Raw genomic sequence first — 24,625 nt, forward strand, 5'->3', positions numbered from 1 at the left:
AAACAAATCACAAGGTAAAACAAACCAACTGTGAACATTTGTCCATCTTGTGACAGATTCTGGATGTCGAATTGACATCTTGTATCCTCAATTCATTGGCCAACGTGCTTACATTTAATAATTTTTTTCCTTCCAAAAGGCACGCCGACAAGTTTTCAAAATGTCACCCATTTCTCTAGAAAGCCAGCGGTCAGCAATTCACACTCATTTCAAGAAATTCACATTTCTCGTTGGAGTTATTTTAAATAGCGAAGCTGTGGATGGAAGGGTGTTGTTACATTGCTTTCAGTTGATGCTTGAAAAATTGACATAAAAGCCTGGTGGCCTCAACTTAAGTGGAGTTTTAGACAGTGTGTGGATTTTATTTTGAGAGAACGAAGGTAATCAGCTAACTCTATATACCTGGCATCAACTCGTGAACAAAAGCTGTCCACAAGACGTTTCCCCTTCTATGAAAAAGAAGTTTAGAAGCATGTTGTGGTTAGGGTCGTCTGTCGTAAAAGGAAGAGGAACAGTCGACACATTTTTAACAAAAATCCAGCTGAAAATCGTGTTCCCAAGCTCGAGAAAAATTAGTGTTTCACCGAATTTTCTGAACTGCACAAAAACAAAGGAATGTCCACACTAGGTGAATGACAATCACAGTATCTGGAGATTAAATTCCTACATATCATGGTAAACTTCTGGTTCAGGTCACATACACTACAAAACACTCTTGGCATGGAGTATCTTTCCTCACAATGGAGTGCAATGTTCAAGAAGATGGGATAACCTAATAACATTGCCATGCTCCCTTTACCAAGCCCCTCGTCGTCGTACTTTGCCCCCCCCCCCCTTGAGTGTGGAACGACCCACCTGGGGATGGGGTCAGATGCTCTTTCAACAACAGCCCCCATTGTCTAGTGTTACTGGTGACAAGTGCGCAGGTGGTACTTTTCTATTGCCCAAAGATAAGCAGCCAGATCAATTCAAAGATCAATCTCCGCTAGGTGTAATCCGGTACAGAAATTCAACAGCAATGTAGCATAAAAATTCATGATAGAAAAATTCCCAAGATTATAAATCCTTGTTTACTGAGCGCCTTTAAGTGCACTTAGGGCCAGGGTCTCGCCTAAAGTTTCTTGTCTGGAAGTGTACATGTCTTCTCAGTATTCAGCTTTTTTCCTGAGTAACATCTGAATAACTCTGGGTGCATTACAGCAAATGTACCACGGTCATTGCAAGGGCCCCAGTCACTTCCGTCTTTACTTTGTAGATGTTTTTTTCACATGTACATGTATTTTCTTTTTTATGGTTTAGTAATCTGAAGACGATCCAACTTGGCCTGCAGTTGTTTGAAGTTATTCAGGATGGACTGAACGGGCTGCGGCATGCCTGTCGTAGCCTCCAACTCCACTTTGTAGTGAGCGATTGCATCCAGGCAAACACTGACAAACTGCCGCCTGAAAGGAACGAAACAAAAACTACAAATCAAGAAAACAAAATGAACCGATCAAAATAAAAAGTCGTGCCCATTTCCCACATTCTTTGTTGTACAGTGTTTCACACTGGCTGAATGGAAAGTTTCATCTAATAATCCTTGGTACAATGGGTGGGTCGAATGGTCAACACCATGCGATACAATTGTGCTGGAGAAAAAACCTAAGAAGCCGTTTGCATATGTCACCTGTCAAGACAAAATGAGCGGAAATTTGCTCTCTGCTATAACGCCTTATGACGGTTTGAAGTCAGAAATTAAGGGGGTGGCCAAATCTTGGGTTTTGTGATATTTGGAAAGAGTAACCTGTCTTCTATTTAATTCCACATTTTTAGCAGGACTAGATATTTAGAAACGTTACTGTTTGACTAATTTTGATGATCTATGTAGCATTTTTCATGCCTGGTCAGAAATGTTGAAACAGTGTTGGAAACAAAGGCCCAAAGCAGCCAGAATAACGTCACACCCTCACCCTACTTTTACCCAAAGTGTTAGATACCATTGGAAGGCTTGTTTTCAAGTTAACTTAAAATACCAAAATCTCAATTTTTGAAAATTCGGACTTTCAGTTCATTTTGTGCTGACAGGACATATTAGCTAGAAGCAAATGCAGGGATGGGCTAGGAAATTGCAGCCAAAAAGAAGAAACAAGTCTGCATGCGTCCTATACCTTTCGTGAACCGGTACGCAACTGGGCGAATCGGTAAAGGCTTTCACCAAAGCACAGATGGCAATGAGTAGATGTAATGGCTGAGGTGATGTCTGCCAGTGGGGGTCCTGTCAGTGGACAAAAAGGATACACAAAGACACAAACAGGTCAGGACTGTGACCTTGTCGCTTGTCATGCATCGGTAGCCAGGCTGTATTGCTGGGTCACCTGTTACTTTTCCTTCTTCAGGGACGTACACAAATACTCTCTTTCTCAGACGTTTAAAACTTGTGCACCTGTGTTTTCTGCGCTCGATGGAATATGCCCTAGATGCCTCAGTAAGTGAGCAGCATTGCACTTTCTGTGAATTATGCAGTCATTCAAAAGCATTCATAATTCAATCAGAGGATTAACTTCCCCAGTCTGCGTACATGTTCAATATTCCGGTAACTGTTGAAAAAGCCACGACTATTTGAGTCGATTGTTCACTCCAATTACACACAAAGCTATAGTGGATTGTTGGTGGCTAGTCGCTTCTCTCAGAGTCATGCATGCAGGTATTTCAAGGCAAACAGAGCAAGTCATGCTTGCTCATTGGGGAGGGGCAGGCAACAAGAGGCCTGGCAGAAATGGGTCATTCTATGAGGTTGGAGCACAATTTGTGACGGTGTCCATTGTTACGTGGGTTCCGTAATAATGAACAGCTATTTTCCGTGCATGTGGATTCCAAATTGACATTGTTTCACGTCTTGCAAGGCAGAATACAGAGGTGTGTGTTATTTTTACAGAGTAAATGACCTACTCTACATGACAGGTGTTAAAAATTACCCATGTAACAAGGACACTATCACAAAGTGTGCCCCAACCTCATGGAATGCCCCAACCTCATGGAATGCCCCTAATAGAGAATCCAACATCTTTTTACAGTAGAAGCTAGTAAATTTTGTCTGAACACTTTTTGGCCTTATGTCATGTACTGTTGTTAATAGTTATCCCTAACCATCATTGGCCATTTTATTGCACCAAAGTCCTCAGTCAGTGTTGTAGGTCTCGAGACTGTCGGTCTTGCCCTGTCAAAATCTCGGTCTTGGGAGGGTCGGTCTCGGTCTTGGGAGGGCCGGTCTCGGTCTTGGGAGGGCCGGTCTCGGTCTCGAAAGCGCCGGTCTCGGTCTTGGTCTCGACCTGCAAAAGTCTCGGTCTCGAAGTCCTGGTCTTGGTCTCGGACATCAAGGTCTGGTATACAACACTGTCCTCGGTACAACCAATGTTTCATTCTCTCTGATGATAGTTTAGGTATTAAGTGAGTCTCATACACACTCTTTTAATGGGCATCTTTAATGGGCACTTTGTTTATTTTAAATTTTATAGCAGCTCTTTGTCTAATGCACCATAATTCTAATAAAAATGCACTTCTGATCATTTAAAAATGAAAACAGCCTAATATAAATTATTAATAATTAGTCCTATGCTATCCACTCAACAAAAAGTGTGTTTAACATCCATTATTTAAAACACTCCTAGGTTTTTTAACGACTTGCTTTATGGTTTATTTAATGTCGGTTGGATGTGTTCAATTTATATAAATTGACTGTAATGGCTTGGCCATGGAATAATTCATGCATTCAGACAATTTGCAAAGCCTACCTTTGCCTTGAAGAGGCTATCATATACGTTCAGCAGCTTCGGAAGGGGTATGCCGATGTCCCGGAAACATCGGAACACCCAGTCGCTCTGCCACCTCAGCTCGCAGCTTCGCTTCTCCAGGAACAGGATCAGAAATGCTGAGGGACCAAAATCCACCAAAACACAACTCTTCAAAAATCGGGACATTCCATCCCCAATTCTGGGGGGGTGGTGGCCTGTTGGAAACTCCCTTTACTAAGCAACATTCTTTTGTCTTGTAGTTCCTCCGCAGAAAAAAAACAACAACAACTGAGCAGCCTTTTGTGGGGTCAGAATGAAGTGAGATTTGTAATCATGAGTCCGAGTCTGAGTAATCGACCAAAACGGAAGACTTCTCACCCAGGGGGAAGTAGCGTTCTAGGGAGGAGTAAATACGCCCCAATGCTTGAAGCTTCTTGGCTAGGATAGTCATCCTGCTGTCACCGGGTTTGTCCATGCTCTCGTTGAGTTCTGTAAGTAATAAACACGGCGACATATTTGTGTGAAACCCAAGTCAATGTTGGCCAGAAGACACAAGGGACATTTGGATAAACGCACAGAGGAACATCGACATCTGTTCTTGGAAAATAAATATTTTTCATATTTGGAATGACATGCTCCCATTTTATAATAACATGGAAAATTATGATTCTCTTGCAAAAAGCTTTCCGATTCTAACAAAGCCCTGAAAAATCTCCAGTCAAATCTGGGACAAGGAGGAGTTAATCCCATTCTCAAATGGTGAATCGCAGAGTTTGCCTTCATTGATGATACAGACAATTATTCCACCAACGTCATTCAAGACAGTGTTGTGGACTTGATGGTGATGTCAAACAAAGGAAATACACCTGCAGTCACAGTCAATGTTACAAGCTTGGACATATTTCTGAGAGCAAAACAATCACTCAATCAGGCTTTCTGTCAGTTTTATTTCCCATCTAAAGCAGACAGAGACTGAGGATGAAAATCTCCTCAAGACGCAAACCTTTGTCGATGATTTGTTGCCATAGAGACTGAACCAATTGTTGGTCATAGTGGCCAGCACAGTGAATGATGGCCAGCTGGCATTCGGACAGGTCAAACACATCAGCAAACTCTCCGTACAGCTGACAAAAAATCCACACGATCAAACCAGTTAGTCTACCGAAGCGCCGGACACTCCACAACACCCCAAAAACGACACACTGCCATCAATTCGTCTGAGTGACTGGGAAGTTATTTCTACTCGCTCAAAAGTGCAAAACTCACGTTTATCTGCTATTCATGGACAAAGACAGAGAAGATCTGTTAAAAAATGGTATGGTTGTAATGCATAAAAATCTCCACCAGTCAATTCCTAGAGACCAAAAGTTTTCTGCTGGGGGAGGGGGGGGGAAGATCGACCTCCCCAATTTTTGCAGGTCCTACAATGGGGTGGGGCTTAATGGAGCAGCCTATTAACGGCTGATGCCCGATGGTCTCACAACCGGCCTCCCCTCCCCTCACTTTGAAAATCGTTCAGTCGCTGTTCGCTGAAAGTCCACAGCATTCTGCAGCGAATGGCGCCTATGCTAGTCTCTTTTCAAGATGTTAGCGTTGCTCACGAGAGGCAAGCTTCGCAGATGTAGTGCTTAGAAGGGTGTTAAAAAAAATGCAAATTTTAGACATGGATTATAAAAATCAGTCAATTGTTGACTTGCTTCAGTTTATCGACAGAAGAGGTGCTCAAGGAGGGGAAATAAATGCTGGATCAGCAGGTTTAAAACTGTGCGTTTAAACTTATTCCACCATGCTATTACCAAGTTATGAACAACGTAACTTTGGTTCTGGGAGATTAAAGTTCTACTTGATCACAAACGCACGAGCAGTCAGTTACAAAAATATTCCAGCCTAACCTTTGTAATGTCCACCAGCTCTACGTTGAGCTTGGACAAGGCCTCTTGGAATCTGGGATGAGCTGTGCTGTGACGAGCAATTGCCTCATACACCTGCAACTGCAGTCGGGCCACCTGGTGAAAAAATTTGGGATCACATTGGCAAAAAAAAAACAAAACAAGAAAAAGACAAAAAAGGGATAATGTTGTGCTTTTAGAAACTGCAAAGACCGTATGGTTTTGATTTATATGCAGATTTGGTACTACAAATACTTGGTAAAATTTCCTGAACTTTATTACGTTCGGTGCTGTTGCTAGTAGAAAAGCCTCGGGGGTATGGGCCAATGTCGATACCGTCTGAGGCATTTGAACATTACAGTATTGAATTACGTACTTCACAAATGAGAACATTTATTAGCTTTTTATCTTCCATGCCACTCGGCGGTAACTGTCATCTTGCAAGCGATAAGTTCGTTCCTAACCAACCTCTAATTTATCTTCCAGTTCTTGCAGGAACTCCCCTTCGCTGCTGGTGCTCGTTCTCAGATTGCTGCTCTTAGCGCACATGACTGCGCGAGACAGGTACTCGATGCGCTGCTGTAACTTCACATCGGTGCTGTAATGGTGACGAAGACGGAGTGAGGCAACGAGTTGAGAAATCAGGAACTTCACAAAAGCTTCCTGAGACTTTCTTAGTAAGAGTTCAGTGACTTTTACCGGGAGGGGTCATGTTAATATTTGCCAGTAGCTCAGAGAATTTAATCTGGAACAGGTTCAAAATTGTCAACTCCCAAAGTTGGGAGAGGATGACACCGCCAAGTGCCAGCGAGCTCAACCTTAGAGTCAACAGACAGATCGACTCATTAAGCCCCTCCCCCTCTGACCAATCACAGCTTGACGTGTGCGTTCCAACATCCCACGATGGCCAGCCACAGCTTGCCAACTGATCAGCAAAACCTGCGATCATCTCTGAACAGTAGATCTAATGAAGCACTGATTCTGTTCAAAGGGTGACTAAGGCTCAATCTGTGACATACGCTCACACTTTTGGGCTGCAGAACCCTCTTGGACACCGTATCAATGCATTTTGCTCTGCCAGACCGCGAGTTGCTCTGACGAAGGACCGCAGTTGGAATGTTTCTCATGCATTGCAAAACGCAGAACAGGCTGATCAGAGTTTAGCAAAAATCCCCCCAATCCCCTGTTTCCCCATGACACCCGACTGTGCTGAGAACGATACGCTTTTCATAGTCACCTATGCCTCTCGGCCAGTTTGAGCAGGATCCTGGCAGCTGCGGGGTAGTTACCCGTCTTCTCGTGGTACTTCCACAGGAGATCCATCAGCTGCAGGCTGTCGGCCGAGTACTGCGTGGCTCGCTTCATGTACTCCTCCACGTAGGGAGATGAGATCTATGAGAAAAGGACGAGGCAGCATTTTAAAAATCAAATCAAATCACTCTCTGCAATAAAAACAGTGTTCATTATTTAACTAGAGAGACTACCTGGGATCCAGCGTTACCTGAAGCAAGCGATCCTTCAGTCCCTTCTCTATCAGCCAATCATAGAGAGCTACATGGAACAGCTCGTCATCTGAGGCCAAAGCCTTCTGCATTATCTCCTCCATCTACGAGCAATTGAGGAATCATCAGTAAGTTATGAGAGGAACAGCGCCAAGAATTGACTTCTTTGAAATTGGACCTGAAGCCACAGGCTAAATTGAGTCAATTTTTTACAAAAGATTCCAATTATAAATGTTTTATATTTTTTAAAAAATATAAGTATAACAATTATTTATTTATACACAGCACAGGAAACAAGAAACGTTTCAGTAAAATTCACCCAAATTATCCATGTTATCTTGGGAGGGGGTTGAAGGCACTTGATGTGTGGGGTTGTGGATGGGGGGAGGGGTCTCTCTGTGTAACTTGTGTGATTGGTTAAGAGATGTTTGGGAATTTAGAGGATCCCCACCCATCTCACTTGGCTTCAAGCTCCCCTTCTGAGAGGTTTTTTTTTCCTTTTTCAAAAGTTTTCTATGTCCACGTGATTACAGGTGTAATTTTGCCACAATGCTTTGCAGAGTAACCTCTGGTTCATCGATAGTATTGTCTTGGGGATCAGGGATATGAATTAATTTTCCTACTAGGTTCTGCCTTTACGCGGATGCGCACATTCGTACTGTATTCTCAGTGTGGTCCAAGAGATGAGGAAAAACCACAGTTCGCTCAGTTGATATTTGCACCCACGTCTTCCTGCTTACTTGCAGAGATGTCTTAACCCCTTGACCATTAAGTTTACCGGGATTCAGGGCATGGTTTGATTCAGAGCAATCTCTAGAAGCATGAATGCTGACATAGCGGCAATACTTCAGTTACCGAAATACAACATCTGTACTGCGATGGTACATCATCAGTAGTTGGTGTTTTGCCTTTCATGGTGAAACTCTACTCCCTAGCATGAGTTCAACCAGGAACTCTCCCGCAGCCCCTCCTTCAATTCTATGGACTGCGCGGTACATACAAAACAGTCTTGTAGTGATGATTAAGCAAGTGAGCCAATGTCTTGGGTGACACTCACGTATGCCTTGGCGTCTTGGCTCGACAGTTGGTTGGGATCTGGCTGAGGGGGTGGGCCTGGGTGGGTCGGGACGACGGGGGACGTGGGGTGCGCTTGGCTCAGAACCAGGAGCTCGTCCAAGATGTCTATCACGCACTTGTAACATTCATATCTGAAATTGGAATGATGAAAGGGCAATGCTAAATGATGCTGTGAACTTTGCTAGAGTAGATAAAGAACTTGTACAACCAAATGGCACGATATGTGAAAGTTTATGAACAACGACTGTGCCTTTGGTTTCCAGCATAGAAGCTTGGGGGAATGAGGTACGCTTCTTGCTGGAAGAGACTTGAAAAGATAGAGTTAATGCCTTACGCAAAGGAAAGATTCGGATGGTCCTACTGGTCTATCTTTGGAGGGAGCCTACCTGGCAGTGAATGCCTGCGTGCCTTGTAAGTCTTCCGCAGGTTTGCCGTGCTTGTAGTAATGCAACGCCAAGTTCTGTGGGTCTCTCCTGGCAGCAGCCGACAGACTCAGCTCAACGACTCCGTCGTAAAAATGAGCTGTTGGAAACGCAGGAGGATCAAAGAAAAACTCGTTCCCATTTGAGCAATTCAAACACAATTATAAACTCTTGGGACACACTGAAAGTCAGTGAAACAGCGATGAACAGCAATTTATTCCGAAAACTGGGACAAGTTGCATTAGCAAAACAATTTGTTAACCACTGGTCGATTTTGCCTGGTGCCCAGTATATATTTCACGCAGAGGTCACCAGTTAAAAATCAACCAATGGGTGATGATTTGTCACTGATAAAACTTGCCCCTGGTACTTTCAAAACATATAAACTTTCCTGTTTCTCATGAGCTGCTGTGGGAGCGTATTCATGAATCACTAGGCATTTCATTCACGCTCTTCAATGTGTTCTTCAAAGTTGGTCGGTTAGTCGGTCTGCTGGTTACTTTTACATCATGTTTGAATTCTCCCTAGTGACATCCCAACTTTGTGCTACACTGAGGCTGCATTCAAATCTGTTATCTAGAGCTAGGTCTAGGTCTTCACTCCATTGGAAATATGCAGAGACACGCTCACAATAGACCTAGCCGTAGCTCTGGAAGCCTATTTTAAACATGGCCAAAACTTTCCAACTTTGCTACCGGTCAGCGACGCACCGGGCCTGCATTATCATTCCCAAACCAACCCTCGCATGGCATGCTTACTTAGAGACATACATGCTTTACCTTGATGATATTCACTGCAGACTGAAGTCAAGATTAGCTGCTGACTGATACTCTTGAATAGCTAACACATGAAATATGGAATAAAAACAGAATGAGGTGAATCTTCGCTACGGAGGATTGCTACTACCGCACCGTTGTGTGAGGATTAGTGCATACCACACATACAGTCTATTCACCATGCAGCTGCTGGTTCAATGGGGCCTGCTGCTGGACAAAGCCCTCCATTCAGGGCATACCACAGCCCAGCAGTCGCTGTCAAAATAATCCCGCAGTGAAGGGATTAACGGACGAGGAAATTTGGCAGTTCTGGCAAAATTGGACAATGCTGTCTGGCAAAAACAGTAAACCTGGACAGCATCCCCAAATACTTTAGATGTGATTTCAATGTTTTCTCTCATGGCCAAGAACTATCAGGTTAGAAATAATAACAACAATGGGTCCTTTCACACGGCACTCATTCAGAAAAACTGATTAAAGTGATTATTATCTCTGATCACTGGGCTCTCCAGCTTTCCTGAACAACCTCAGCTCCCAAGGGAGACGCAAACAGCTAATCCAACACCACAACCATCTCTACCCTCACTGGTACCCATTTTACACCCCTGGTTGGAGACAGGCGAGTGGGGGGTACAGTAACATGCCTAAGGTCAAACCAAGTCACTATCTGCTAGACTCGTATTACTCCCATTACTGGGAGTTGCAAACTTTTATTAACAGCTTGGCTTCACGTCCCCTCACTGAACGTCAAGTGCAACCGTCGAAAGTGATACTTTTTTGGCTTTGTGGAAGAGCGTGGGCTATTTGTAGTGAACAGCAAGTACTTTTCAGCATGTCTTTCTCGGGCAAACTTTGAGGAGGGCTCGTTATGATGCTAACATGGGATATGTGTATACAACTGGGAAAACTGATTGGAGACATCCCCATTTTGTGAAGGCATTTCATGAAAAACGTGTACATGAACGTTATTATGCGAAATGCCTGCTACTGTATAGGACAAAGTGAGTGTTCCAAACACTGATTGAACGAGCAACTTCTCCTGAGGAGCACACACGTCTCATCCAAGTTTCAATTCTGATGGTCTTCGTTACCTGCAGAGATTCCTTCAGCATCTTCTCTTTGACTGAACGTGTCTGCGCCTGTTGGGCGCCTTTGATCAGCTCGTTGGCCTGGAACGGAGACAATATATCAGTTTGAAAGCACTGCTCAGTATCAATTGAGACAGAACCTATGTTAGAAAAAAACCACCGTCAATTCAATGAAACAGAAATGATGTGTTAACACAAATGCCCCACCAAACCTGCGACTTAAACTTTTGATCAAAGAAATCGCCTCGTATTTATTTTAATCAGAATGAGTGACCCTGACCTTTGTCGACCTACAAAGACCAACCAACATGCCAAGTTCAAAGTTGAAATCTTAAGTTTATCCTTAACTGAGGTGGGAAGACTTCTTGTACCCACCTGGATAGACGGACACGCAGGACAAGGCAGCGTGTCCCTGGCGGGGCGCACAAAAAAATGACCCGTAAAATCAGTGAGTTTCAGAAAACCTTTTTTCCCCAGGATTTTTGGGGTTTTACCATGACAACGGGAATCTTGAATAGTCTACAACTGCTATCAACCAGCGGTTACCTTCTACAACTACATTCAAGAATTCCTTAACACCAACTATGTATCATCTTGGTCAAGGCTCCACTCTCCTCCATAGCTAATTGGCACAGTGCATAAACCTGAGGTGACCCGTCTAACTGAAGATTTGTGTTTATCAGCAAACTACCTTGGAGCATATAGCATCCTCTCGGCTGTAGAGAGACGGGCAGATGTCTCGCAGCTTGGAACTGATGGCATCGGTCGTCGCATTGTCACCGGTGTAGAAGTTGATCAGGGCCGTTATCAACATGTCACAAACCTACAAAGGCAATTAGTACACTGCTCAGTCATTTTGAAACCGGGGAAAGAAATTACCACAAATTGAATCTTTTGAAAGGATATTCCTCTTGATACAGTGAACATTTTTCCGAATGATGATTTGGAACACTAACCTCCTTCCCGTTGATGACCAAATCACGGAGTGTCATCCGCTTCAACTGGTCCCTGGTTTCCTGTATGCCAACATTGAGAACCAAATTATTTGGGATTGCTGGGGCCAGGCAACATTCAAGTTTACAAGGAGTTGGATGCCAAAGGTTGGTTGCGGTACGCACATAATGTGAACTTGGCTTATTAGACCCTGTCAGATTTTTGCAGGATTTAGGAAGGTTTGTGAAGTAAAAATAAGGGACACGCATGTGTCTTTGGCAAGGGGCTGCATCTGCCTCATATAGATGCGTGTTATTACTAGCAGCAGCCGAGTGATTGAGACACAGGGCTAGGGTGGAGACCGGTGGAGTTGTTACCTGCGGCAGGGCTGCGGTGACATTGTGGAATTGGTGATAGCAGAGGAGCTTCAGGAGAGCCAGTACCTCGCAGCAGCTGTTAATTAGATGCTCCAACTGCTGCAGCGCTTTCCTCTCGGCGTTCTCCGCTTCAGCTGCAGAGGATAAAATCTCATTCTTGTGAATTATATTCAGGCAATTCAATTCTGCATCAGTGAACCACTTGGTTTAATTTTCTTTGAACGGAAATGGTTGATTCTGTCTCATCCTGGATCCAAGGAGACTTGAAAGCCTGAATGGAGTACCAGTCTGCGGCACTGAACTCCGGATGTTGAGATTAGCAGGCCAACGTATCTGTGACCTTTAATAAGCAAGCAACTTTGCTACAGGGGTTCTTCCCAAAATTTAGAAGGAAATAACTGGTCAACAGATTTAAATGTTAACATCACTGTCTGCATAGGAGCCCAAGTTTGCATGAGTCCACATATGCCTTTTCCGTGGTCATGAAGAACATGCATATGTTGAACCGACAGCCAACATGGGACACATGAAAGAAGCCCCCGACTCCGGTCTAAAATTTCCCAACAAATGAAAGCGTCTGCTCAACGCGGTACTGGCCAGGGTGCCTCCTCCTGATAAATCGAGAATCCCGGTCTGACTTATTTTCACAAATCAAGTTTCAAAACAGAACATAAAGCTTTGGTGCATTAATAAAACGAATTAAGATACGCCTTATGAGCCTGAGCTGGGCCGAGAGAATGTTATTTTCCAAGCAACGGCAGCTCCTTTGGTGGGAACTTCACTTTGCTGGTTCACAAACGACTATGAGATACATGTGTTGCGCGCGCGTCGCTACCAACAAAATGAACAGTCCCGTCCAGCATGGCTCTTTTCAACCGAATTCAACCAATGAGGATTGCTTCTGCTCAAGGCAGATAGTCCTCGATTAAGAATTTTTCCCCATTTCAATTCTATCAGGGCTTTCGTAAACAAAGATTAAGGGTGTGCACTTGGGCTTAATCTTAATTTTCTGCTCTCTGCAATGCTGTGTCAAGACGCCATTCAAACTACGCCACAATCTCACTCTCTTGTTCCATTTACCTTGTTCCATTTGGGTTTGTTCTCGTTGATACTGAACCCCTGGTCGACCGATCACTGATTCCGGTCTAGCAAAGCTTGGCATCCCGGCAGACATTATGCTGTTGAAGATGAACAGGGTGAATGAAAGGTAACCTGTGCAAAGTCATCTCAAATGCCGTCTAAGAAGACAGATTGGGCCAACAAGGACATCGTTTGTTCCTGAATCAGTAAGCATACTTCAGGGGAAAAAAGGCATCAAGAAGCTGAACTGTGAAAATCTCCTCTACTTTTGTACACAGCCAGTGAGGAAAAAAAAAGCTGAAATCCCCCCCCCCAAAAAAACCTGAAATCAGCTGAAAAGCTGAGAAATCTCACCCCTGATACTTTGACACAGACCTTGGATGTTCAAATTACGTTCAATGGATCAACATTTACTGAAGAGGTAGTTTTCCTTCCACTCGACTACCAAGTTATAATTTCAAACTTCTACTATTCCATTTTAAAAGCCTTTAAGGTAATTTGCCAGAATCCAAAAACTGAAATGACTAAACTTAAGTCCAAATTACTTGGGGTGAAGAAAGAAAGGAAAAAGAACACGGAAAAAGATCGAAAACAACAAACACCAACAAGTCAACTTTGCGCAGCCATAATATAGGAAAAGTTACTAGTTGAAAGAAACTTGAGGCGAACTTTAAAATTTGCACTGCGTTTATGTTGGCAAGGTCTCAGTTTCAAAAAACTGGAACTGCGAAAAGAGATACTGCTTGAAAACGTTCTTGGGTATGCGTAGAGAATACCGAGGCATGATGTCATTTTGAACCAGAAAGTGCAGTGTAAACAAGTGGAGTCCGCGCATGTGTTCGTCCACGCGCTGGTTCTCGAGCTAATGCCTTTTACACACATAACTGTGAGTACGACATATTTACTTCAGGACTCTGCGCGAGTGTTGCGCCTGTAAAAAAAGGTGCTTGGGTAAATCGATATTATTTCCTCACTGCATCTGCGGCGTCATGGCGTCTTACCTCTCAGCTACGGCTGTGTACTGAGAATTTCTGTCCAGAAACTGCTTGAGCGCCTTCATCTCGTCCAGGACCCAGGACAGCTCGCTGCTGTCAAAGTTGGTCACCAGCTGCCGAGCCAAGGAAAGAGAGATGGGGTTTCAAGGGGGAAGATGCGGGGTAAACAACAAGGCCGAAATAGCGATGATGCCAAAAAGTGAGAGGCGAGCATACGGCAACCCGGGAAATCCCAGGAACCCTAGAGACTTTCTGCGCAGCTGCATACTCAACAGTAGATATACATGTATGACCCAAGTTTACCGTTTAGATCATTTCAGTGTCCAGTTCACTGTGCAACTGTATACGCTTTGGCGGTTTCCGCTCACGTAAATATGGCACAATTGTTCCGTGATGCAGCTGATAGCTGATTATGTACATGAGAAACCAGTGTTGGCACGACTGTCCAGAAATAGGCCACTCTATAAACCACTTGGTGCCGGGGTTTCCGATACCGGACTCTTTGGGTTTATACGCAAAGCCGGGCTGCCCAAAATCAGACAAAAGAGCTGGGCCTCGTAACAAGAGACCGTACTCAGAACGAAAGACTGAGCTGTTGGGAATTGCCAACATTTTTTCAGTTGTTAATAGCGGAGGAAATCCATCATTGTTTTGAATGATTCTACCACTGTTTGTGGCATTCAGCGCGAGCGGATTACCATGAAGGACAAAAGCGCTCCAGTGATGAGTGATACAATACTGCTGCACGCTCATCTGGTCCCTATTGAAAAGACTCTAGCTGCGCACTGTGCCAGTTTCAGGAACAAAAGAAAATTACATATTAACACCGCACAATCTGGGCTCTCTTTACAAGGCGGCAGGCCTGGCTGAAATACTCGGGTGTCAATAGATGTTGTCTGTCAGATTAGAGTAGCAATCAGACAGTCATTTATGTGGGTGTAAATGTCCAGTAAATGAAGTTATGAATTTTTGAAGAATTTTGAAAACCGAAAAATCTTGAAAATCCCCCGGGTATACGTCATGCAACTTCAAATTAAACCCGGCAGCATATGGATAAAGGAAGTCCTGCAAAGCAGAGACCCAACTGTTTCAAATTGTCTCAGTTCTCAGAAAGGTTAGATTGTGTAAATCACACAGTAGGTAAACTTCAACCCAAAGTTTCTATCTTTATCAGTCAAATATAACAGTTGAAGGAACTTGTTCAGTGTTGCAGACAAGACCTCTTGGGACCATCCCAAGACCAACACAAGACCTCCAGTCTGAATGCAAGCCACAAGCTATTCAATTGAACTGCAACAAAAGCCTTCCTTTGGCATTGTTCACCCTGTTACTTGTGCTGGTCTTGTGAATGGTCTTCTTGGTGGTCTTGTGTCTGGTCGTGCGACGGTCTCATCTACCACACCGTGACTTATCCCAAAAGTCAATGGAAATTGTTCACCAAATGAATATTTTCATGTCAATTTCAAGCCCCCAATATGTTCATTCCATACAAACCAGAATTCCAGAGAAATTTGCATATTACCAGGGTTCTCTGAGATCTGTACTCAACAGATGTAACCTCAACCGCAACAAGTAATTCCCACAACGGCCTAGGGGCACAGAAAAGAGACAACACTTTCTGTTAGCGACTGAAAATGACCACGAGAGGCCTCACTTTTATCATTTTTTTTTGCCTCGAGGACTGCACACTGATCTCTCCTACCTGGTTATTCTGCCAAAGTACAGGCACAGCCCCTTGAATTTGCCCGAGAACTCCACGTCGCTGGACAGCTGGGCGGATGGACCGGCGCTGGTCCTGGGAGTATCCTGGTACCCACCAGAAGCCTGGAGGGGCGTGGATGCTATGCTGGGCTGCAGACCTGCAAACACGGACACCGGCCAAAAAGACCATCAATCTGAAGCAGGCCGCACGCCCGGCGTGACAAGAATCGATTCAAGGGACCCCCTGAACATCAGTGGTTACTTTTGGTTCCAGATAAGTTGATTGTGCTTAAAAAAATCTTCAAAAGAAGTGAATGATGATTTACTCTAATACCCACTGAAAGCGATGCATATACCCTGATTGTCTCAGCATCTGCCAGCAAAATACTGCCAGTGACCAGTGAAAAGAAAGAAGGGCAAACTTTCATCTATTTCTTCCAAACGGATAATTCTTGGTTTACAAACATTTACTCTGAAATTCTAACATAGATGTATCATAGTTGTTGTTTGCTGAAGAACTACAAAGGATGTAGAAAAACAGGCCTACCATCCGACATACCACTGAGTCAAAATTCAGAAACATTAAAAACCATTCCTTCTCACAATCGCACGCATCATCTTCCCAACTTGATTAGATTGCTAACAATCAGCAGAAGGTTTCATATATACCCGATGTTGGTGGACTAGTCAGTGTGGTACCATACTGGCTGTCTGGTCTCTGCCCCACCACTGGTGTGGTGCTCCCTGTTGGACAGTGACAAACAAAATTAAGGTGCTACTTTTCCGAGGTTTTGGCTTTCATTCCTTGTTGAACACTTTACTATTTGGTGTTGCACTTCACAGACTTCCATGCAATTATATCAGCATTATTAACTGTGACTGTGGTGAGTTACTTTCTGCTAAGGACACGCATGTTTCCACTGTATTGGTACAGAATACTCCCACAGCAACTTGATCTCGAAAATTAATTACGACGCGGCAAAAAAGACTCCATATTTGAGGATAAAATGTTCCTGCTCAAATGGAAAGTTTAGAATGACACTGAAGGTTGGTTGCCTACACAGACAAGAGATTTCTGGAATCAGATGGGCTAGAAACAAAATGTGGGTTTTGATGAGCAAGTAAATGTGTGGCCATTCACTCCCGTATCAGCAAAAAATGTAAGCACACTGCTATGGCAACAACCCAGTTGGCATCACAGCCATGAAGGCAAATGCAAACTTCATTTGAAAACCTAGATTACTGACAAACTACCTCCTAAAACTCAACCAAATAAAGTGCTGCAAGATTATAGGGAACAGCTGGGAAGAGGCTCAAATATCAAGACAAATGTTCTCACATACCAAAGAGATTAGCGGTTGGATTTGGAGGTGGTGCCCCGTAGGACCTGAGTCTAGCTACCCCGCCATACAGGAAGAATGCATGGGTGGCCCACTCGCTGACTTGCACGTCGCTGGACGCTCTGGAGCAGGCCAGGATCAGGCACGTGGCACAGGCCTGGTCCTCCTGTCAAAATGACATTCATCACACGATTAAATTTGTCAAACGAGGTCACGCTGGTGCACTGCGACAAAGTACAAAGTCAAAGAATGCGGGATCAAATTAAGCATGGCCTCGACTGCTCAAAGTAACGTGCTGCAAAAGCATCACAGAGGTATTCAGTGAGTACACAGAGAAAATAACGGCTCAAATGTTGCACACGTATTCCGTTCTTTTACTTGTCGAAGATGATTCTTCCAAATTCTGTAGGAGTGTTTGGAAAGCTACTGACTGTTTGCACAAACTTCACCTATCTGGATTGTACCGCATACAAAAAAGGCAAACAATGAAATGACAAACTCTAACTCGCCGTTAACGCACCGATATTCAGCATATCTGACGTCAGGGTAGACATTATATCTGTACTACACAGATACTAACCAAAGATGTCTCTTTTATGTGAGGTTTATTTTAGTTGTTTGACCAGAATGCTGACTTATCTACCACAAACAAACCTTCACCAACTTTAATGGAAGTTCAGGAATGCTGGAAAGGAACATGGTCCTCGGTCTCTTCGACAAATATGTATCACCCAACAACGGAATATTTGAAAGGATATCAAACAACACAAGGGTTGATGCATCTAGACAGCTGAACTGATTCATGCAACCACGCCATAATACCCAGAATGCTTACCATAGTGGGGGAGTGAATTTTGGTCTGTGGATAAGAGAAAAAAAAGTTTCTACCTTGTGCAATTTGAAGAAGCTCTCCACCACAGGGTTATCTGGACCCATGTTGTTGAGCATCAACTGGCGTAGCTGATCCACTGGCCGCAGCTTGCCTACGAGGTAACTTCCCTGTAACCATGGTAACAATGTGGATTGCATGATATGTACGAGTATTTGTTCCATCGTTTTGGGTGTTCAAATGTCTGCTAGTGAAATGCAACACTCAACCACTTTGGGAATGAAGCACACGCAGTATTTTTGGACGTAAAAACCATGTTTCTGTTTCATTTATGACAGTGGGGATCAGTCAAAAGCTATGCTTTGCTCTCAGAAATGTCATTTTACAGTGAGCAAAGGATCCAGGTGATCTCCCCAGCCCACCAAAAGAGGTGTCATTTACATGTATTTTCAGTTTGAGTACTGGCTATCTAGGTATCTGGTCCCGTGTGATATCCCACTTTGCAAGATCTGATCGGCATGACGTGAATTGACGGAATGCTGTCGGTGTTATTGGGGCTGTAGTCCAGTTCATCGCACATGCCTGCAACTCTGACACTCGTCCAATCGTCAGCCAACTCGCAAGCTATTCAAATGGACTGTGACAAAAGCATTCCTCGGTCAGTGTTGGACCTGTTGCCTTTGACTGGTCTCATGCTTGGACTTGTGACTAGACTCCCCGGCAGGCTCGACGAGGGACCTGGTCTTTACCTTTGAGCTGAGCAGCACGTACGCCGGTGACATGACGGTATGCTGGGTGACCACGCTTGGAGGGTCGGGCACTCGGGGCTTGTCCGAGGTCGGATCCACCCTAGGGGTCAGGATAGGGATCGCTGGGACCTCCTCAATCACCCACGTCCTGCTGTCAATCATGTGGGTCACCTATAGAGGACAGTGACAACCAGTGACATTGCTTGTACACGTACATATGCATGTGAGATGTGTCACCAACTCAGGAGGGAATGGTTTGGGTAAGCTGGTTTGACTTAACCGTAAAGGACCCATACCAACACGGAACAAGGATTTTTCCTGTCCTTGGCGTTCAGTCCTTTGTTCAGTTCTGTCCCGTGGCAAGTGCCTGTGCTTAGTTTATGACAGAGTTTAATATAAAAGAAAGAATGGGAAAGAAAGTCTTGTTCTGTCAGGAAACTGTGGGGGGAGGCTTTCTTTGCAGGCTTGAAAGATAAAATTTCTGAGATTTCGTCTGCAAGTTGCATTTGTATGATGTACAATTTACAGCATCGTCTTTCAATTTAATTATCATCCTGTCTAGCATACATTTCACCTCTTCCTTTAAAATGTGCCTTGTGCCATATTGGAAGCATTTGAAGCCCCCCCAAGACAAGTTAAGACGATTGACATCAATTTTTAAAATTTCAAATCGCAACAAAGTGTGACCCGAGACTGCTTGCCACCACATACCTGTGTTTCCATGAGGGAGCGCTGGAAAGGGAATGAGTCTGGATTGAGACACCACAGCAGGTCACTGTCCTCACCCTGTGAGGCGCACAACAGCAATGCACCTGGCGGGGGGACATCATCGACAAAACAGTTACCACTGACAAAGTTATATGCCTTTAGTCCATGCAATACTGGGCACTTAAAACCTTATCTTATTTCATCTCTCACGGTCTGCATGATTCACAGAAATACTTAGCATGCTCTCCGGGTTTATTAATTGATTATGATTGAGAAAAATTAGAACAGATAGCAAGAAAGGCAGACTTAAGTACTTGCTACTTCCTACAAATCACTCCAATGAATTGTCTTAACTCCAGAAGAGCAAGGTTTCGTTTGACTTTTCCAAGATCTTGGCTGTCCAACGATCAATCTCTTTGAAAAATGTACAAAGAAGGGTGTGGGGTTAGATTCCAAATCCCCATGAATAAGGGTATACCTTGACTGTAGAGGGCAGCATGCACATTGGTGGGTCGGTGCTGTGCAGAGTTAGCGGTGAAGCCCGGAGGGAGTCTGATATGCACTAAGGTGAGAGATACTGGTCTGTCTCTGGCTCCAACACCTGCTATCCAACCCCCTTGGTAGGGGATAGTGGTGAAGTACAGTCGTACGCCTGCATGAAAAGTTGGACATAACCATGCAATAAACTATCTTTTTGGACACAACTGTGCAATGTCTACTTGGATGTAACTGTGCAATATCTTTTGGGATGCAACCGTGACTTAGGAAACACCACGACGGAGAATAGATGTCGTACCTGTCTGTGTGACGGCGACCAGATGCAATCTGCTGGACTCTGTGCTAGGAATGGCCGCGATGTGGACGATGTGCTTGAAATTGGAACGATCGATGGTCCTGTATCACATGGCAAAGCCGACCAAGGATTCAAATGGAATGCTACACGTGCAGTTTGTGAATACACTACTCTCCAGAAACAACTCCACAAATGCCAGCTGGCAGGTGGTAATTTGAAAAAAAAATGAAGAACTCTGTAGAATTCTACAGAACAAAAATCGAAATAATAGAAAACTGTTACTTTATACTGAGACACGTTGACTTCAAAACACACTTAATAAAAATAACAAAAATGAGACTTGGAATTGGAGCAAAGACAGATATCCTATTGTAATGCAAAGCTGTGCTAATTATTCAAATATACCGATATTCGATTGATTGTCGAAATTGACTATTTCGAGGTAGAAATTAATTAAGTAAAAAAGAGAAAAATTTTGATATTTGGATACAAAAATTGCATTCTAAAAGCATTTTTCAAAGTGTAATCAGTAAACGTTAAGGGAGCTGAATGCTCAAGTCCGACCATAAGGCCACAAAACCGACTATTCCTTCAAAGTTGTCTCCTTCACTTTTTGTAAAAAAATGCATATTTCAGATGGCTGACTATATGAACATTTGATCAGTGGAAAGTCAAATAATTAAATATTTAATTATTCAAACTAACTCAGCCTTATTGCAACCCCCTGGCAATCCCAGAAACGGTTGGAACCTGTCTGGTCGACGCTCACCTGGCGTAGTACATGGCATGCTTCATCATGGAGTAATGGGACAAGGCTGTGACTCGGCGCATGCTGCAGCCATCTGAGCCCATGTCGTAGACCTGTATGGTACCCTTCTCAGAGCGGGTGTACAAGATGTGGCGGCTGTCGTCGATGGAAATCTCCGCCACTGGGTCTGATAATGATGAACAAACTACAGTCCGTAAGAGACCCAGCATGGCTGGCAGTGTTAGACGAGGCATTCGGCATTCAACTTGAGACCACTTTGCATCAGAGGTCATTTAGAAAATTTAGTTATCTCTATAGACTGGCAAGGCTGATTGGTTGAAACGTCAAGCGCACTTCCACTCACCTCTGGCTGACGTCAAACACATAATTCTCTGTTTTGTAAGTACACACAAAGCCCTAGAAGTCTGAGGAGGCAGACTGTGGGTTAAACTTCGCCAATGCATGTGGCCTACTGTGGTAGGACTTACGCTCCAGATTGTTGAAAAATATCAAGTACAAATACTGTTCAAATGACATAACATTTGGCTGTAAATTAGAAGTTTGCTGCTACAGCTTACATTATTTGCAAGTCAAAATTCTCAGCCAAAACAAAAAGAAACTCTCTGACTCCTATGAGCTGCCTTGGGTGCCTTTTTCCCCCTAAAACAAGCTCATTCAAATAAAAATGCAAGCACTGGTGACCGGATGATTAAACTCACCCTCTTCTGAGAAGGTCAGAAACGAAGGCACAAGAAACGACAGCGAGCTACTGGAATGGTTGACCTTCCGACACTTGCGGCTGAACCAACCATCTTGGGCCTAGTGAATACACACAGGACACATCAACGGGAGTTTAACTGCTTGTGAAGCTGCGGTGGAGAGTCCAAGCCGAGTGACTCCACATACACAGTTTGACTATGGATGGATCCCTGGACTGATACAGTCCTGGGATGGGATGACTTGATGAATATGATGCTAGAGCTGAGTAGGTTTGACGGAGACGGTGCCTATCTTAAGACAAATTTCCGCATCGACGTAAAGTGATGTCAACAGCAGAGCCAAAATGCCCTGGTGCTATGCAATCATACAGAAATGCTTGATTACAACTAGTGCAAACATAGGTGCAGAAAGTCAGCAGAGATGGATCATGTTTGACTTTTCCGACTGTCTGTGTCGAGCTGACGGATTAGACCCATGAGATCGCATACACTGGGGCTTGAGTACCACATATTGGGCCTTGTTTTCTCCTTGATGGTATGAAATGAACCCTTAATTGTCAACAAAATAGCTGACCAGAAATGAAGTTGACCAAACTGGAGTGCCAGTTTGACTTCAAGAAGTGAATTTACCTGATACACAATCTCGTAGAGGCAGCCGTCCTTGCCGGCCAGGAAGATGCGGCCGTCTGGCGTTGACTTGACACTCAGCATGTAGGTGTTGTCCGTCTGGATGGAGAACAGGGGATCTGGCAACAGGTGCATTTCGCACCGACTGTAATCGTTCTGGCCCACATCTGCAGGACAAAAATGGAACATTCCAAGACAATGTCGGCTATTTAAAAATGGACACCAGCTGGTCCAGTTCACAGAGAAAGGTAGCAACGATTAGCAGGAGCTATAGCTGTGCCGACACTCGTGCATCCTCTATTGCAAGGAGCCTGAATTGAGATTTCATGAGAAGCTAGAAGTCCTACATTAACTTCTCCTTTGCTGCTCACAGCTTTTAAGGAATACCTTTCCAAATCTGCCAGACGTCTATCAATCTGGTCTGTGGCCATTATATCGGGCAAGTTTGAGCAATGACTACGGTTAACCATAGTTTGACCAATATCATGGATGGTTTGGATCAACTGGTTGACAACTTGGAACCATGTCATGGTGTAAAATTTTATTCCCTTGCTTTCATTTCTATTCTCAACTTTCAAAAAAAAAAGTAAACCTTGCTTTCAATTTCAATATGGCCGAACCATGAAAAAAGTTTACATAAGCTTTGAGTGCTTGCAGGCATGAGCATGGTGTACCTTCGTGGGGCTGAGTGAAGCTGACGCCCAACAGGACAATCTCCACGGGAGTCGCCAGGCAGAGCAAGAAACGGATGTGACTGCGGAAGATGTTGGGCTTGGGCTGAACCAGGCCGGCGCACAGTATGGTTTCGCTCAGTCCGTCAAAGTAGGCAAGGTCACCCCTTTTCAAGACAAAAAAAAAAATTGGAAAAGTTTGCCTCAATCAGACAAATGAGGAACAGCGATCACATGATTTGATGAATGACACGGACCATTAACCAAATTGTAATTGTAATTGTGATTTAAATGCATGGAAATAAATGGAATACTATGGGTCTGAAATTAGTTAAACGCCGTATCTTGGTAAACAAACTGCGATCCTTCGTTTCAAGAACCGGAGTCTGTATCTACTGCCGCTATCCCAATGGGCAAACACAAAAAAATTTGAACTTTTCCCCGGCATGGATTGTAATTTTGTGTGTGTGAAGGAGAGTTCAGTTCAGTTCAGTCTCTTTCCTGTTGGATCAAAATATTTGTCAACCTTCCATCCCTCCGAGTTGAAATCTAGGCCTAGCAAGCCACTCACTTGGGCCATCCTGTCTCAATTCAGCACTCCAAGCAATACCAAAAGGTGACAAGCTCATTGAAATGAGTGATATTAGCTATAAAAACTGTCAGACAGAACGTGCTAACACAATCTACTTTGTTCTGTCATTATCGGCTTTTGATCGGACATACCAACATCCAACGAGAACACCCTTTCGCGATTCAGATGTGATAAACACAAAAAGTGGAATAAAAACACCAACAGGCTCTTGCTCTTAAGGACTCATCGCTTAACATTTCCTTTGGACATTTTGTCTGATTCCCATCTGCTTTGGTCAGATAAATAACAAAATTGGTAGGAAAGAGGGGCAATGTCCGACTGTAACTTTACACACTGAGGCGACCAGACTTGTGTTTTCTGCCTGGCTGGTAATGGATTTGTGGTTGACTGGACCATAATTGCCACACCTACCCGTCTTCATAGTTCCAGACGAAGATGTCACTGTCGACGGACAGCCACGCCCGACTTATTTGAGGAAACACTCCCATCATGCAGTTACACTGCATATCTGGGTCAGAGTGCATCAAGGAAAAAGTTTCCAAACCTGGTGGATTAATCTGGACTCCCTAGAAAATCCACCACTGAGCAGAACTCAGTAGCAAGTCCTTGGCAAACACAACTTGTCCTACAAAATCTAGTAGATTAAAGGGTTTATACAATTCAACCTTCGGAAAAAAGTGTGGTGACTTCCAACACACTCAAAAAGGATACGTCCAAACTGCTCCACCAGTTCTGGAGGTAAGGGCACCCTCTTGGCTGGGCTCAGTTGCGGCAGATCGGCCAATCCCACGGCCGCTGAGGATAAGGCTGGATAATCCACGTCGCTGATCCCACTCAAACTAGCATGAGCTGCAACCCAATCCCATGCACCAGAATAACACGAGTCAGAGACCAAGTCTTCCCAATGAAATGATGCAAGAGTTTTCTCCAAGTGATTAACCCTTGCTCTTGTTGACACTCCAATGCACTGCAATATTCCCCTTTAAAAAAGTGGCTATGTCTATTACAAGGCCCTCCACCAACGGCCACACCACTTTAAGGGAGAAACTGTGTACACTTCAAGGAATTGCAAAGTAAACTGGAGGTCAACTTGGTCCAGCTGTAAACGCCTAGTGTATTACATTGATCAGCAAAGCTACATGCCACAATCCTCTGGAGTGCACTGGAGTGTACTTCTATTGGGCTGTGCAGTAAAATACTAAGTGCTTGGAAAAACTGACTTGCTGGGGGCTGTCAAAG

The 24,625-nt window shown here is 44.0% G+C and overlaps 1 protein-coding gene across 2 annotated transcripts in view; it reads right to left on the reverse strand.

Moving 5' to 3' along the window:
• Positions 1-336: 336 nt before the first annotated feature.
• LOC110977450 (nuclear pore complex protein Nup155-like) overlaps positions 337-24,625 on the reverse strand; it is a 29,842-nt gene continuing 5,553 nt past the window's right edge. For both annotated transcript variants that reach the window (XM_087143798.1, XM_022231605.2), the window contains exons 3-35: positions 24,098-24,235; positions 23,798-23,894; positions 22,798-22,961; positions 22,127-22,290; positions 21,497-21,596; positions 20,799-20,964; positions 20,033-20,130; positions 19,715-19,888; positions 19,240-19,340; positions 18,529-18,699; positions 17,839-17,949; positions 16,954-17,116; positions 16,280-16,354; positions 15,612-15,768; positions 15,432-15,498; positions 13,916-14,022; positions 12,915-13,012; positions 11,835-11,968; positions 11,481-11,540; positions 11,216-11,347; positions 10,528-10,605; positions 9,440-9,500; positions 8,625-8,760; positions 8,219-8,369; positions 7,161-7,265; positions 6,897-7,051; positions 6,128-6,257; positions 5,663-5,776; positions 4,774-4,894; positions 4,149-4,259; positions 3,771-3,907; positions 2,148-2,254; positions 337-1,442 (exon numbers count right to left, since the gene is read on the reverse strand). In XM_087143798.1, the coding sequence (XP_086999924.1) occupies positions 1,289-1,442; positions 2,148-2,254; positions 3,771-3,907; positions 4,149-4,259; positions 4,774-4,894; positions 5,663-5,776; positions 6,128-6,257; positions 6,897-7,051; positions 7,161-7,265; positions 8,219-8,369; positions 8,625-8,760; positions 9,440-9,500; positions 10,528-10,605; positions 11,216-11,347; positions 11,481-11,540; positions 11,835-11,968; positions 12,915-13,012; positions 13,916-14,022; positions 15,432-15,498; positions 15,612-15,768; positions 16,280-16,354; positions 16,954-17,116; positions 17,839-17,949; positions 18,529-18,699; positions 19,240-19,340; positions 19,715-19,888; positions 20,033-20,130; positions 20,799-20,964; positions 21,497-21,596; positions 22,127-22,290; positions 22,798-22,961; positions 23,798-23,894; positions 24,098-24,235 (4,037 nt within the window). In that variant the 3' untranslated portion in view covers positions 337-1,288. The remainder of the gene's footprint in view (positions 1,443-2,147; positions 2,255-3,770; positions 3,908-4,148; positions 4,260-4,773; positions 4,895-5,662; positions 5,777-6,127; positions 6,258-6,896; positions 7,052-7,160; positions 7,266-8,218; positions 8,370-8,624; positions 8,761-9,439; positions 9,501-10,527; positions 10,606-11,215; positions 11,348-11,480; positions 11,541-11,834; positions 11,969-12,914; positions 13,013-13,915; positions 14,023-15,431; positions 15,499-15,611; positions 15,769-16,279; positions 16,355-16,953; positions 17,117-17,838; positions 17,950-18,528; positions 18,700-19,239; positions 19,341-19,714; positions 19,889-20,032; positions 20,131-20,798; positions 20,965-21,496; positions 21,597-22,126; positions 22,291-22,797; positions 22,962-23,797; positions 23,895-24,097; positions 24,236-24,625) is intronic.

This window comes from Acanthaster planci, linkage group LG12 (genome assembly GCF_054643075.1).
Source record: "Acanthaster planci isolate LZ-2023a linkage group LG12, COTS_SCS, whole genome shotgun sequence".
Classification (NCBI taxonomy): Eukaryota; Metazoa; Echinodermata; class Asteroidea; order Valvatida; family Acanthasteridae; genus Acanthaster; species Acanthaster planci.